Below are 15,536 nucleotides of genomic sequence, written 5' to 3'. Positions count from 1 at the left end.
GTTGCTGCACCCTGTGGCCCTCCAGCAGGCTCTGGCCCTTGATTCTGGTTGAGCCTTCCTGGGCTCCAGAGCCTCTGCTCCAGCCCCTGTGACTCTCTTGTCTCTTGACAACCTAGAGACAGCGGGCTCCCCAAGGGCCTCTCTCCCTGGCTGCTCATACTTGGTCAATGGGCTCTTCCCTCTTCCAGGTCTGGGAGGGCAGAGGGCAGGGGCTGTCCTGTGGCTGGCCCTCAGTCAGTTTTTCAGCTGATGGGTGACCAGCCCCACCTCTGTGTGTGTCTGCAGGAGCTACAGTGTGATGTGTCTGTGGAGGAGGACAGCCGGCAGGAGTGGACCTTCACCCTGTACGACTTTGACAACAACGGCAAGGTCACCCGTGAGGTGAGTGCCCCTGATTGGCCTCCTGCCATGCGCCAGGGCCTCAAGCACAGACACCCAGGTCAGCAGTGTTGTCCCTTGTGTTTGCTCTTGTGGGAAGGCTGTTGCAGGGAGGCGCAGAGGCAGAGACTGACAGGGGTGTCCTGAAGCTGTGGCAACTGGGGAGGGGTGGTGGGAAAGGGCAGCCAGACTCCCCCGTGCTCGGTTGGGCAGTGTCTCTGCAAGAAAAGGGCTGGGCTGCAGAAGGCCAGTGGAGTCTCGCCCTGCTTCTCTCGCTAGCACATCCTCCTGTCTAAAGCGAAGGCCTGGGCACCAAGGCCATGCAGCACCTCTGGGTGCAGGAGCACAGAGTGAGGATTTGTCACACCAGGTGCTCTTCAGTCACAGCTGCAGACATGGCTTTGCTCCCAGCCCTGTCCTCTCCTCCTGTCCCTTCTGCATGGCTGCATCTCTTCCCCTTGAAGCCCTCTCCCACAGCTTGTTTCCCTCTCACTTTTTTCCCATGCCTTTGTCTTTGAAAATTGAGTACCTGCTATGTGCCAGGCCCAAGTACATAGACATGTTTTCCTACGTTATGTTCTGAAATCTGATGCAGGAGGCAGAAGACAGTTATAGTATAACCATAAGCTGTGATGTGTCCTATGAAAGAAGTAACCGGGGTGGCATGACAGAGACTGGTGGGGCATCCTGGGAGACTTCTTGGAGGAGGCAGCCTAGCATTAGAGCTGAGCCACCAGCATGCAGAGCTGGGCAGAGTGGGCACCTAGAGAATGGAAGGAAGTGGTGTGGTGGCTACTTTGCAGCAGTGCCTCAGCTGTGGCAGGGACAATATTCTGGGCTTTGGAGGCCTGGCAGGCAACCTGGAGCTGATTGTAGATGCCAAGGGAAGTCACTAAGGTTTGGTATTCCTCTCTGCTCCTGTGTCTACTTCGTTACCATCTGGCATTATCTCTCTCCCAGAGGGCCCTCATGTGCAGCAGTGAGACCTGCTACAGATCCAGCGCTCTGTGCACCTGCACAAGGGTCTGTGCTCATCACTCCTGGGCTCCACACCTGCCTCTGGTCCTGCATTTGGACCTCCAGGTGTCCCAGAGACCCTGGAGCTTTGCTTTCCTCTCTCTACTCTGGGCCAGGGCCAGCACTTGCCTCTCTGTGATTAGTGTAGGAGGTTGTCTTTATGCTAGCCGAGGAGAGACCCAGGTTACAAAGACTACCTTTTCCTCAGGCTGTGGTTTAGGGGACATTAGAACAGGTAAGAGGAGGAAGCTGCCACTGGTAACCATTCCGGATTCTTTATCACGGAAGTGATAGAACCCCAGCTCAGCTGCTGTAAGTAACGACAGAAAGGAATACACTGGCTCAGGTACCTGAACCTCAGTCCAAGGCCCTGACATTTGGTATGGCTGGGTCCAGAGGCTTGGTGTCTTTGGGACTAAGTGTTCTTCAGGGATTTCTTTCTGGTCCCTTTTCATCAGGCAGCCTCTCCCCCTGGCAGTAGTAAGATGATTATTGCCAGTTTTAACCTGGGTCTCACCCTCCCACCAACTTCCCACACTCAGAAGGTCAACTTCTTGCCTGCAACCAAATCTCACCAGCTCCTCAGACAGCCTGGCTAGGCTTGTCATGGTGCAGTGGCAACTCCATTCCTTGCGACATGGGCAATGGTGAAGATGCCTCGGCTCCTCACAGCTGCCTTCTTCATGCCTTTGTGGGTCCCAAGATGCTGAGGAGCCTCGTGTGTGTGCTCTGCACCATGGAGACCTTGAAGAGACCTGTGGGCAGATATTGCTTGCAGATTTTGTGGCCTGTTCGTCTTTAATGGACCTGTTGATGAAAATGAGGAAGGGAAGCTTTCTAAAGGAGGTGGCCAAGCCTGGGCCTGGAGCAAGTGCTTTTTGGATTGTGTTTTCCTCTCAAGTGGGGACAGGAGGATTGCTTGGCTTCCTGGAGGACCCAGTCTGTGTATCCCCTGGCTTGTTCTTAGTCCCACAGCCACTTCTCAAGCCTGGTTTTAAGTTCTGTTCCCTTCGACTTTTCTAGCTATGAGCAGGCAGAGCTGTGTGCCGGGACAGGTAGGATCCCATCTCCCTGGGTCAGCAGCCCTGAGCTGGTGTCCAGGCCAAGTCTCCAACTCACCCTTTGGGGTTTCATTCACACAGGAAGTACTTCTAGGCTCCTGTGTTCACTTCCTGTTACCTAACAGATACTCAACATGACCAGCTTACTAAGAGAAGAGATTTACTGTGGCTCACAGTTTGGGTTGGCCCTGTCGCCTTTGGGGCTGTGGTAGGGCAGCGCATGCCAGCAGGAACTAAAAGAGAGAGAGAGAGGAAGAGACTAGGATCTCACAATCTCCTTTGGGTCATGGTCCCCTGTAACTTGAAGATCTCCCATGACACCCTTCTTCCTCAAGGCTCTACCACCTTCCAGCAGTGCCACCCGGGAGACCATGCCTTTACCACGTGGACCTCTGTGGGAATATTCGAGATGCAAACCATAGCAGCAGCTGCTCCCATGTGCCTGGCCCTCTGTAGTCAGAGGGGTTGGTTTTCATGCAGGAATTGAAGGGCATGCCTGCAGGTTGGCCCCAATCAGTCAGAGCCTCCTGAGATCCCAGAGCAGAAGCCCAGGCCTTCTAAGGCAGGTGGGGCTTGGAGGATGCTATTGGTGGACCCATTGGCCATCTGTCTGATACCACTTCCTTCATGAGCTTCCAGTATGGGCAGTTTGGCTATGCAGAGCTCCAGGGAAGGAAAAGAAGGGAGAAGAGGAGTCTCTGGGCCTCACCGGCAGAGCTGGGATGGTCAATCCAGGAGTGGGCAAGCAACTGGAGCCTGGGTTTCAAACTGGTGACCAACACAATTCAGTCTGGCCCCCACGTGTTCTGGTCTAGACCTCCAGGGGGTTTCATTAAGATTTAAATTAGATACCAATATCAGTGGTTAAGATTTCACAGAAGATTCTGGATTTCTGGCTTCCCTGAGCTAACTCTCAGCCGACAATCAGAGGACAATCAGCTGAGCTGTGTGGCTAGCAGGTACTCAGCACCCCACACCCTGAGCCTCTCACTACACCTGCCTGGTCATGGCAGCACTGGTGTCACCCCTGCTCTTCAGCTCCAGGGCTGAGTCTGAGCCCAGGAAGAATCGCTAAACAGACAACCATCCACAGACCTCATGGAAAGAGAGAGAATGTCTTTTCCAAAAGTTTCAGTGTCACTTAAAGTAGGAAGCTGCCCTCAGATCAGTGACCTGAACAGATTCCTAGACCCAAGAGAGGCCTAGCCCTGGGACCTGTGCTCCCAGTTGGAAGACTGAGACACCTCGTGGAGGAGGATTAAAGACCCCTGCTCTGGGTAGAGGTCACTGAGGCCGCAGAGCAGGTGAGATGCAGCTGGGTTCTCACAGACCAGTGGGTCTTGAGAGTGACCTAGGCTACTGTGCACCCATACCAGGGTACTTCTTGGGGTTCGGAAGTTTGGCATCCAAGGTGGGCACAGCCACAGATTTGGTTCCTGGCAAGGGCTCCCTTGCCAGCTGTCAGGTGGTTGCCTTCTCTGGTGTCTTATAAGGAAGGAGGTAGCTGTGCTGTGTCTTCCTTTCTTATCAGGCCACCAGCCCAATGAGACGAAGGCCTACTTTGATGACTCATTTAACCTTAATTACTTCCTGCCTCCAGCTGCAGCCAACTTACGACCTCAGCATGAGCATTTGGGAAGGGTGCAATTCCAGCATAGTCAAGACACACCTGCTTTTAAAACCAGGTGTCGCTCAGGAGGTGCTCTTCAGACCTGCTGGTGCCCCGTCCCACACTCTCTGGGCCTATTGTTGAATCTGCTAATTGCTATAGTGGACAGTGACCTCCACAAGCCCTTTCTGGTGCAGGGAATTGGCTCAGCCCCTGAAAGCGCAGGGGCATAACATCCTTGGAGCTCCTCTCTGCTGGTGAGGGATGGGCTGCTTTGTAAACCTGCCACATCTGGTGAAGCTGCTGAGACAGGTTGCACACCTGCCCTCAGAGGGCCCCAGTGACACCAAATTCCTAAAGCCCATGACCATAACCTGTTCTCTTAGTTTTTCCCTTTGCTCCTCTGCTCCCCCATCCCTGCTTCCTAAGATCTCCCAAATAAATTCCCACATCCAAATCTTTCCCTTAAGCTCTGCTTTAGGGTAGAATGGGGCTTCAGCCCATCTGAATGAAGCATCGGTCAGACCCTGTGTGCTGTGTTGGAGATGCTCTGTGGCTGAGGCTCAGGATGGGCTTCCTCCCCACCCCCTGTGCAGGACATCACCAGCTTGCTGCACACCATCTATGAGGTGGTCGACTCTTCCGTGAACCACTCCCCGACGTCAAGCAAGACTCTGCGGGTGAAGCTCACTGTGGCCCCAGATGGGAGCCAGAGCAAGAGAAGCACCCTTGTCAACCAGGCTGGTGAGAGCTGCGGGATCTAGGCGGTGCCCCTCCCACCCTGTGCCCCCCCCATCTCAGGAAGGACCAAAGCCTGCCTGGGAGGTTGGTGGGCCGTGGGGCTTCTGCAGGCAGCTGCTTGTGTTCAACAGACCCTTGGCGGAGGAGGGCAGGCCAGAAAAGGCAGGGAGGTGGGCATGGGTGTGGTCAGAGGTCACAGTGAAGTCTTGTGTTTGTGGGGGCACGGGGGAGTTAGGGGTAGGGCCTCAAAGAGGAGCTATGGGGGGGTGGATTGGCAAGTAGGTGGGAGCACGCTGCTCACTGGTGATTCTTGTGCTTGTTGGGCGGAGCTCAGACTTGCAGAGTGTGAGGCCCAGAGCAGAGACCAAACCTGCTGAGGAGCTTCGAAGTTGGGAGAAGAAGCAGCGAGCCCCGCTCAGGTATGGCAGGTGTGGGCAAGGGCGGCAGCTGGTACCTGCAAGCACGTACAGGGTGAGCTCAGCCCTTTCTTCTGAGGGATGCTGAGATAGAGGCCCTATCTGGGATCTCTGCAGGGGACCAGTAATTTCAGATGCTCAGATTCAGAAGTCAGAAAATTTTTAAAAAATACCCAGTTGAAGGTTCCCATCGACTGGCTGTTTTCTGGATTCATTTGCTAGTGATCCTGGTGCACTTATCCTGCATTACAGGGGGCCTGAGTAGTGCCTGGAGACCACCATGGGGTGTTCTTACTGGAGATGTGTCTATATTCACTCAGAGAGACGAAGACCTTGGGCCAGTGGTACTCATGTTATTTTTCTCTGGGTTTTTTTTTTTTGTACCAGGGATCAAACTCATGACCTCACACTTGCCAGGCAAGCACTTGTGCCTCTGAGCTAAATCCCCAGTCCTTCATGTTATTTTTCTCTTAAGATAAAATGTTAACATATGGGGTTTTTTTCTAAACTAAAACTTCAGTATTCAGGTTGAATTGCAGTGTGGGCACTTTGCAGTACACAAGTGGGTTTGGGTTACGGTTTGGGCGCTCAGCTCTCACGGTTTGCCATCACTGCCCTAGACATTCTGCCTCCTCCAGGGTGGCTTGGATGCTCAGTAGTTAAAAAAACATTCTCTTTTCGGGCTTTGGGGTTTTAGACTTGTGGTAAGAACTTGAGAGGCATCAAGTAGCTGTTATCACTTTACCTGCTGTGGGTAGGGGAGGCCTAGTTAAAGAGAAAGCAGTGAGAAATTGAGGAACGCTGTGTGGCAAGTTTGGGGCTGTGTTCACACCCTGTGAGCAAGCAGCGAGGAAGCCACTGGATCTAGGCAGGGGCTGAGATGGGCACAGTGCAGAGGCATGTGGAAGGAAGTCAGGGAGGTGACGCAGATCACGGATGTTCTTGGAGGTGGTAAGGGAGCCTTTCCTCCAATCCTCATGCGTGTGTGTGTGTGTGTGTGTGTGTGTGTGTGCAGGGAGAGAGCAGGGAGGGCCTGTGCTGGGCTTTGGGGGATGTCAGAAGCCTGCCAGCCTCCATTCCAACTGTTTATGGTTTTCTGCCGTGCACCCTCCTTGGGGAGCTAGGCCGTGGGTGGGCCATCTGCCTATGGTGGGCACATGTGGTTTGAAGCTTGGTTTTTGAGCATCCTCACATTTTGACCAATAACCCATCATCTTTGCTTTGGGTCTGTTCAGAGCAAAGTTCCTGTTCACGCCTCTCAGAAGTGCTGGGAAGGCCAGGCAGTGGGTTGTGTCTTAGTGTGCAAGGGTAAATAGAGCTGCAGACTGAGATGTTTATTCCTCCTCTGCTACCCTGCAAGACCTAGAAAGGAATGAATGGAGACTGTGCCTTTGCCCTGGTGGTGTCCTGGCACTTGGGGCCAGCCCCAGTCACTTGCCTTCTCCACCACAGGTTCCAGGGTGACAGCCGCCTGGAGCAGTCTGGCTGCTATCACCACTGCGTGGATGAGAACATCGAGAGGAGAAACCACTACTTAGATCTCGCAGGGATAGAAAACTACACATCCCAGTTTGGGCCTGGTGAGGTCCCCTCTTGGGGTCAGCTGGGAGGGTTAGGGCTGGACAGGCTGGACCAACTGCCTGGTGTGGTAACCCTTTCCCTGGGCTCAGTGGAGGTGTGACTTTTATTGAGTAGATTAGAGACTACTTGAAGGAGGTAACATTTTTAAACATTTTCAAAATTAAAGTAATACATGCGTAAAGTTGAACAGTATTCAAGGGCTTGGGATATAATGAAAACCAGCAGCTCCCCACCACCACCACACCCAACTCTGTTCCCAAGGTGACCGCTCTGACCCCTCACAGCTGTTGCATCCAGAGAAACACTGCTCTGTCAGCCTGCCACGTCCGTGGACTCTTGCTAAACCTCACTCCCCTCACTCCTTCCCTTCCTGGGTTTAATTCTCTGGGAAATAGAATTCCTCTTGCCCACAGACCTTAGTTATCAGTGTCTCTGCCAATGTCTGTCTTGCTCAGCTCTCTCAGAGAATCGTTTTTGAAGACCTACCGCAGACCTACCAGTTCTCCCTGTTAGCAGATAGGAAAGGTCATCCCAGAGAGCTGTCCACCAAGGCAACAAAGGACAGACACACTGGGGTGTAGCTCCGACGAGGAGCAGCTGGTGTTACCGGTCTTGGTGCAGTGAGGGCAGGGTGACTCCTGAAGTTCTGCTCCAGCACACAGAAAGTGCTCATTAAATGTCTGTTGACTTGCTTCCTAGGCTCCCCTTCAGTGGCCCAGAAGTCAGAACTGCCCTCCCGCACCGCCAACCCTACTCGATCTCGCTCCCACGAGCCAGAAGCCATCCACGTCCCACACCGGAAGTCCCAAGGTGCGGACCCAGGCTCCTTCCACTTCCTTGACACCCCATTTGCCAAGGTCTCGGAGCTCCAGCAGCGGCTTCGGGGCACGCAGGATGGGAGCAAGCACTTTGTGAGATCCCCCAAGGCCCAGGGCAAGAGCATGGGTGTGGGCCAAGTGGCCAGAGGGGCCAGAAGCAAACCCCCTCTGGCACCTGCTGTCCCTACCGTGCCCTCCTCTGCCCACCTGGCTGGCAGTCCAGCCCTTCTCCCCAGCCTGGCGCCCCTGGGGCACAAGAAGCACAAGCACCGAGCCAAGGAGAACCAGCCGGGCTGCCGGGGCCTGCAGGCACCACTGGCCACTGGGAGTGCCGTCTTGGGACGGGAGCAGGTGAGGGAGCTGCCCGCCGTGGTGGTGTATGAGAGCCAAGCTGGGCAGGCGGTCCAGAGACATGAGCACCACCACCACCATGAACATCACCACCATTACCACCACTTCTACCAGACCTAGAGCCTCACCAGGGCCTTCCGCCATATGAAGGACCCTCCCTGACACCCCAAGGCATTATTATTCTATTAATTATTGTTATTATGATGATTATTGTTATTAATAATTATTGTTACTCCACTAATATTTAGGTAGCCTTCATGTAGGAGATATATGGAAACACAGAACTAAACTTTAATTTATATGTGGGACTGTGTAACTTACCTGAGAACTGACTGTGGGTTGGGACTGCAGCCACAGGAGCCCCCAGCCCCAACTCCGCCCCCCAGTCTCTTCCAGGAGAACCCCTTTCCCCTGTCCAGCTTCGAGGCCCTCAAATCTCCAATAAGACAAACAGCTGCTACCTCTTAGTTCCTCCAATTCAGTTTTGCCCTCACCTGATTGCATTGCGCTCCCAGGGATTTCAGCGGACTACAGATGTGCGACCTCCTTGCTGTTGTTTTTATGTCGGAACCTTAGCTGTCCTTTCTGGAGTCACCTTTCATGCCTTTCCAGTGGAATCATGCTCCTTGCCTCAAACCAGCCTCAGCTTTTTTGCCATGTGCAACACAAAAATACACTTCTCCTTCTCCTCTTTCTCCTTTCTTCTTTCAAAGATGCACACAGGTTAAGGACCGTCCCTGTAACCATCCACTATGCTTCTCATTTTGGAAACTGCTGGGGAAAACCAGCTACATAAACAAGCAGGTTTTCCAGGATCAAGCAATTGTGTGGTGTTGGTTGTGACTGAGCATATGGAAATGTGGTGTTTTAACATTAGCAAGCACATACCTACGTGGTTCTTGGCAGCTTTCTGTGCTTTAGGTAGATGCTGCTGCCTGTGTCTCTGTACCTTTTCATAAATATGCTCTCAGGTATTTTTGCTGATGTGCAAGACTGAAGGTCTGCTTCTCTGGGTGTTTCCTGAGTCCAGATGTGACCATGTGTGTTTGCTGATGGGGCTGATGTCCATCAGATACAAATAGCCACTTGCCTCTCCTCGAAGGACCTTTCTCAGGGCTTGGGGTCTGCAGATTTGAAGAGACCTGTTAGAGTGTAGAAGCTCAGAGGACTGCGGACGGTGGTCCGAGTTAGGATCCTGAGTAACCATCTTCCACAGAGTAGGGTTTCGTGTAGCCAGGGCCTGGGGAGACCAGGAAATAGACTACTATTAACCATAAAACTGATTCCATACTCAAATTGGGTAATTTGAGGAGAGTTGAATAAAGGGTTATTGCCAAAGTGTCTTCAGAACCTCAGGATGGCATTGTGGTGGGCTACTCTAACCCCTGGGCCTGAGGTGGGCCATCTTCCAAATTGGGCTGGGCACTGAGGACACCTGAAGGAGCCATGATCTTTGCTCAAGGGATGCATCCAGCTATGGGGACCTGCCAGGGAGACAAACATCCTCGCCCTTCTCTGCTCTGAGTCCTGGTGAAGACATTTGCAGCCAGGGGACCAGGGAGCTTGGCAGTGTGGGTCTTCAGAGCAGTGAATCCAGATATCAGCTGCCCTCAGCTGCCCTCTTTTTCTGCTGCACTGTCCCCTGATTGGGACCCTTGAGCTAAATTAATGTAGTTAGCAAGCAGTTATTTCTGAAGGTAGCGAGTTTGAGTTGTATTCTGTGAGATACATCAGTACAGGACCTCCCTACAAGACAGGCCGCGCAAGGTCAGGGAGTGTGTCTGTAGCTCAGAGAGGGTAAGGCATTCTTTGGAGACCACATAGGAGGTAGTAGTGCTGGGATTCTAGTCTCCCGTAGGATCCCTTAACCACTGTGTAGGGTGTAACTCTATCCAGTCAGGATCCACCTCAAGTGAGGTAAATATACCCAGACTAGCAAAGGAGGGAGCTGGCTTGAGATAACAGGATCCAGGTATGAATGAAGCTGGGGCTTGGTTTTGTCTTTCCCTCTCTGGCCTCCCTGTGTCAAGCCCTGGCTGTGGAATCCTGGGTCCCACAGCAGAAGGGAAGGTTCTTTTACTAGAGAAAAGCCCTGCAAAGACACGAATTGGTTTAGACCATCCCTGGATCAGTCACCATGACCTGTCGGGGGTCACACATCCACTGGTGGCAACACCAGCCACAGGGAGGGGTGCTGGGCAGATGCGGATTAATGGCTCCTAGGCCCAGAGTGCCATGGCAGTGGAGCCCAGCCAGTGTTGGACTTGCTGGTGTCAGAGCAGTCAGCCTCAGAGGAGGTCACTGCCCCCTCCTGCCCCACCCTTTGAGGGTTCTATTTTTTGTTGGGAACTGGGATGTCCCCAGCTTCTAAAAATCACTTACTAAGTAGTGCTGTGTACATGTGAGAGATTCAAATAGTATAAAAAGTGTATAGTAAAGGTCAACTTGCCCCTGTCCCAGCCCACCAGCATCCTGATGCTGGCTTCCTGGGGCCTTCTGGCCTTGCAGGTGTGGGTGCTGGTTGAGAGGACAGTCTCTGGTGCCTGGGTTCAAGGCCCGGCACTCTCTCCACAGCCGTGCCTCCGTGTCCCCTTGGCAAGCACCATCAATGTGTCAGCCATCCTTCATTACCAGAATAAAAGCATGTGTGTAAGATACATCCCCATATAAATTTTGTAATTTTAAAACATTCCACACACAAAATTTGAAACGCAAAATTGTATAACAGTAACTAAACACACCACCTAGAGTTTACAAATGCTGATGTTTTGCGGCATTAATTTTAGATCTATTTTTAAGAAAGAAATCCCTGTAGTTACTGCCTAATCCCCTTCCCACCCCACCCTTTTATTTTTACTCAAGGAACAGCATACTATTCATACTTGTGCCCTTTTTCTCTGCAACCTAATATATCTGGAGATCTTACCCCTCGGTCATGGAGCTCTGCCCCCTTCTCCTAACAGCTGTTCTGCCTTCTCTTGCTTAGAGGCACTGTCCCCTCCTGGAGGCCTGTGAGTCATCTCTCGTCCCACGCTCTGACACACACCCTGTATGTGAGGGCCCTTGTATATGCCTTGCCTCCCTGTGCACTGGCAAGAGGACCGGTGACAGAAGGCTTCGACACAACGGCCATTTCGATGCTATTGTAAGTGACCTTTGGAAGTGGTTGTATGACATTAGAAATTGAAACAAGAAGAAAGAAGATAAAAGGGAGGGAGAAAGGGCAAGGAGGTGAGGGAAAGCAAGTGAGGGGTAGCCATGTGAGGTTTTGAGCACAGGCTCCTGCAGGCCACCGTGGACAAGAAGTATGATCTTGTTTTAAAGCTGACCCCTGTTCCCGAGAACAGGTGCTGTTTCTGAGCCTTGAACTCAGCATCATGAGGGTCCTGGGGTATGGAGAACATGCAAGGAGAAGGACTTGCTGGCTGTGGGCACACATGCACATGGCATTAGCTGGTTGGCTGCAGAACAACCCATATTTCTGCTGTGTCACTGGGTGCTGAGACCACCAGAAACCAGGGCCTGCTTTCCTCTCCCAAGAGGCTGGGGTGGGAGAGCTCATGTGCAGCATGCCAATAATACTTTTCAGCAAAGCAAACAGCCAGGAGGAGTTGTTTTTTGGAGGGGGACATTCCCTCCTTTTCTCGCAGTCAAATCCCAAATTATTGCTGGGCTAGAGAAAAGGTGATCTCAGAGGTGCAGGCCTGCCTGCACCTCAGTACTGGATGTGGCACATTAATTACCCAGCTGCTGCAAGGCCTGTCCGTACCATGGGGCCCTAACATGTGCTCAGAGCCAGCAGGCTGAGAATGCACCCTCAGCTCCTGGAAGATGGGGCTGCTGGCCATGCAGCAGATGCCCAGGCATGTACAAGGGTGAGTTTTACAGAGTGAACATAGATGGGTCAGCCACCAGCTTTATTGACTCCTAAAAGCCATGCCCAGGGCCCCTTTCCAAGGCATCATACTTTTATCACATTGCACAGTCACAGCTTTGGGGGGTGGGGTCGGGTCTGGTGCTTGGTCCCATCATCTGCCACAGCAGCAGACCTTTGAACCTAACTAAGCCTTCCCTCAGGGCTGCCACCTTCCAGTGACTTTCCTAGTAGCGTAGAGCTTCCCAGACCTTGCATCTCCTCCAGCATGAGGAGAGGCATGAGCATGAGCTGACTCAGCAGGAGAAGTCCTGTGGAGGGACTGGCAGAGCCCAGCTTTGGTACCCATCCCCAGCTAGCTAGTCACGTAGACAGCATCCTCTTTCCCCTGCTTCTCCAACTTAAAACAATCCTATTAACCCATAACCTTGGCAGAGACAAGAGGATCCCTCCTCCACCAGTGACCCCCAGGCAAAGTTTTGGCCCATGCCAGCCTGTTGGCAGGGGTGGAGGCAGGCAGAGCCCAGTGCAGTACAAGGAGGGTACTTTTGATGCACTCCTCACTCCCAGAAAAAGGTGCTGCAGTTGGGCCTAAAGACCACACATGGCCTAATGACCCACAGGGCCCGCGCCTTGGCACAAGCAGGGTGGTGGCCCAGGGGCTGCCTCAAGGAGGATGAGCACTAACTGGTACAGGAGACAGAGCCCTGCCCTTCCTGGGAACCCAATACTATATGGATGTTGGAGCAAATGGCCATGATGGCCAAGAGACAAGACTAGAGAATCCTGTAACACACCCCTGCCCTTATCCTATAGCCAACAGCCCCCTAAGAGAGCCATATTTACTGAGACTGACTGTCCTCCACCTAGGGTGATCTGAGTGAGCTGTTGTGCAGAGACCACACAGTCTCTGCCCTCCCTGGCTCTCGGGAGACAGGCACAAATTCTTGAAAACCTCACTCTCCAACCTTCACACGTGTCCTCAGGGCCCTGGACCAAGGCCAGCCTGGAGAACTGTGGTCCTACCTTTTGCAGAGCCCACTTGGTTGCAAGCTTGTGGAGTCCGGCTCTGCCACCATGAGGCGCTGCTGCGGGGTCACATCTGAGGGCTCTTCCTCAGCTCCCCGTCTGCAGGGAGAGAGATGTGAGGAGAGGATTAGAGTCTTTAAGGCTAGAGTACAGGTTCCTTGAGGAACTATCAGGGCTCCAGAACAAGCCTGAGAAGAAGTCCAGGACACCCTGGATGTCACTCAGATCTCAGTGTGAGCCACAGAGAAGGACCAAGAGCGTGGAAAGACTTAGCCTTTCGCCACTTGAACTCTGACCTCCACCTACACCACCAAAGCAATTTTTTCTAGGCATTTCTGACTGCAGCTTTCCAGATGCTTCTGTCAAGGCTGGCGGCCTGCTTTTCCTTTCCCAACAAGGCCTCACTTCCTAGAGCTGCCCTAGCTGGTAACTGGGTAGAAGCGGGCAGGCGGTGGGAGGATTGGATCCCCAGTTCTGGCGTTGCCTTTCTCCTGGTCTGCTAGGTCCCTGCAGGCAGGGGCTTCGGAGGCAGTGCTGTTTCCTTAGAGTACGCACTTAGTAGACAGTTGATAAGTGGAAGGGAGGTAGGAGGGAGGGACGGAAGCGTTCACACCTCTGACTGTCCATGCATGGCATCCTCCTGCCTGTGTGTCCAGGAACATTTCAAATAAAATTTTGGGAAAGCAACACATTGCCAAGTTTTAATTTTGCTAAATAAGGGAGTTAATGACAACCAAAAAGAAAAAAGGAAAACAAGAAAATGGGGGAGAGGGAACCCTACAGTCTTGTATTATTTTCTTCTTTTTAAAGGAAAGCTGTCACTTTGCTTTATTTAAAAGGAAAAGATCTTTATTGTGTTTTCTTAGGTTTTTTCCCCTGGAAACCAATGAAAATTGTGATCAAATATTCATTGTGGTTTTGAGTAACTTGTTGTGGAAGGGCAAGAATTCCTCCCTTTGTAGAAATTAGAGAACTAAGACTCCAGGCGGGGCATGTGTTCCAGATGGACATTTGTCCCCAAAATAGCCCAGACCAGCTCACAAGCCTCTTCCAGCCTATGGCCTCCGCTGCCTGCCAAAGACCATCTGGGGAGGGAGCATCCTGAGCCTCAAGCGTCAGACCAGACCAGTGTTGCTCAGCACCAGGCAAGGCCTGCCCGACCACAGTCCCTGGAAGCTGTGAAGTGTGGAGCTGCCCCTCCTGCCCTTTCCCGTTCCCTGCCTGTGTCTCGCTGCCTCTGCGAGTCAGCTCCGAGTGTTGGCACCGTACCTAGCGTTACCCACTGGGTAATGTGTGACCTATCGTGGTTTTAGTCATTTTGAATGAATTTCCAAAGTCTAGAGGTTTCACCTAAAAATCTAGATTTGAGGCTTTTTGTGTAAAAACCAGAAAATGAGATCACATTTTCCGATCAGGCTCACATTTCCACATAGCAGCAATCTGTGGGAGCCAAGGAGTACCCACACTTTCAGATAGCACACATCCCACCACCTGTCCCCCGTGACCCCAGCCTCCCTCATCCTGGGGGTCAGCTGTGCCAGTAGAAAGCAGCCTGTTGAAGGGAGACTTTTAGAGAGGAAAAGGGCCAATGGGTGTTGCAAGCATAGAAGGCCTTTGGAGGAAGCCTCTAGGGGCAGCCTAGAGACCCTCACAGCATATTCCCCTTTATCCTGCCCCACATTCTGTAAAGTACTAAAGTGGGTAGACATTTCCAGCTCCAAATATTCGTTGGTTCCCTCTGGCTGTGCAGTGGCCTCACCTCCTAGGCTCAGTTTGCTTCTCTGTAAAGTGGGCCTATGAAAGCTTATGTGGCTTCAGTAAGGTGGGGAACATGAAGGAAAGTCTTATGCTTGGAACACTGAATGAAAGGCACCACCCTAAGTTCCCTTGGAGTGGGGAACAGGAAGGCTGCCAATTTGGTGGTATTCAAGGTGGGCAGCAGGGGACCCAGCAGTGCCCTGTCCACCTTAGACACTGGCGGCAGCTCCTACAGACACAGGAGGATCTGGCTCTAAATTATCTGGACCTGACATCCCAGATCTTGCATGTTTAGATTCGATAGAAGTTTGGAAAGTGGCAGGAACCAGGAGCCGGACCACAGTATTCAGGCTCAGGGCTCAGTTAGGGTGGGTGGAATGGCCCATGATTGGCAGTAATGACTTTAGACCCTAGTTCTGCTCTTTACCAGCTGTGTGACACTGGATATGGGGCCTGACTTCTCTGTGCCTTGGTTTCCCTCTCTGTAACGTAGCTCATCAGAGTACCTACCTCACAGAGCTGATGTGAGGACTGGATTAAATGTGCGTGGAACATTCCGCACACTGCCTAGCACATAGTAGGATATCTACCAATGACAGCTCTGTTGGGGGATTGTACCCCTGAGGGATTTGGGAAAAGATGTTCTCCTGAGGAATTGAGGTGCCTGCCGCATTGCGGCTTCAGAGAGAGCCCCCCATGAGGCAGCTTCCCTGTGTGTCCTTTCTGCTACATGCTCAGGGCCACTCCATTGTCCTGTTGCTCTTCTCTCCCAAGCTCCAAGGGTCACTTCCTTCCTTCCAGACTGGATTGGAAGTGTGGACCTGACAAGCTCCTGTCCTCTTCTAGGACCTAACTCCTGCGTTTGCACATGAGCCCATCCCCGGCTCGGAGTTTGTCCCTGTG

At 52.5% G+C, this 15,536-nt stretch overlaps 1 protein-coding gene across 2 annotated transcripts in view; it reads left to right on the top strand.

Moving 5' to 3' along the window:
- The window catches only part of Nkd1 (NKD inhibitor of WNT signaling pathway 1), an 88,540-nt gene extending 74,978 nt beyond the window's left edge, over window positions 1-13,562 (top strand). For both annotated transcript variants that reach the window (XM_063247139.1, XM_063247140.1), the window contains 5 exons: window positions 286-381; window positions 4,662-4,809; window positions 5,141-5,225; window positions 6,675-6,802; window positions 7,503-13,562. In XM_063247139.1, the coding sequence (XP_063103209.1) occupies window positions 286-381; window positions 4,662-4,809; window positions 5,141-5,225; window positions 6,675-6,802; window positions 7,503-8,092 (1,047 nt within the window). In that variant the 3' untranslated portion in view covers window positions 8,093-13,562. The remainder of the gene's footprint in view (window positions 1-285; window positions 382-4,661; window positions 4,810-5,140; window positions 5,226-6,674; window positions 6,803-7,502) is intronic.
- Window positions 13,563-15,536: the final 1,974 nt, after the last annotated feature.

This window comes from Cavia porcellus, unplaced genomic scaffold, assembly GCF_034190915.1.
Source record: "Cavia porcellus strain 051 isolate PalLab524CR breed Dunkin Hartley unplaced genomic scaffold, mCavPor4.1 scaffold_4, whole genome shotgun sequence".
In the NCBI taxonomy this organism is placed as follows: domain Eukaryota; kingdom Metazoa; phylum Chordata; class Mammalia; order Rodentia; family Caviidae; genus Cavia; species Cavia porcellus.
The sequence above is the reverse complement of the archived record's forward strand: the minus strand, read 5'-3'. Positions and strand labels throughout refer to the sequence as shown.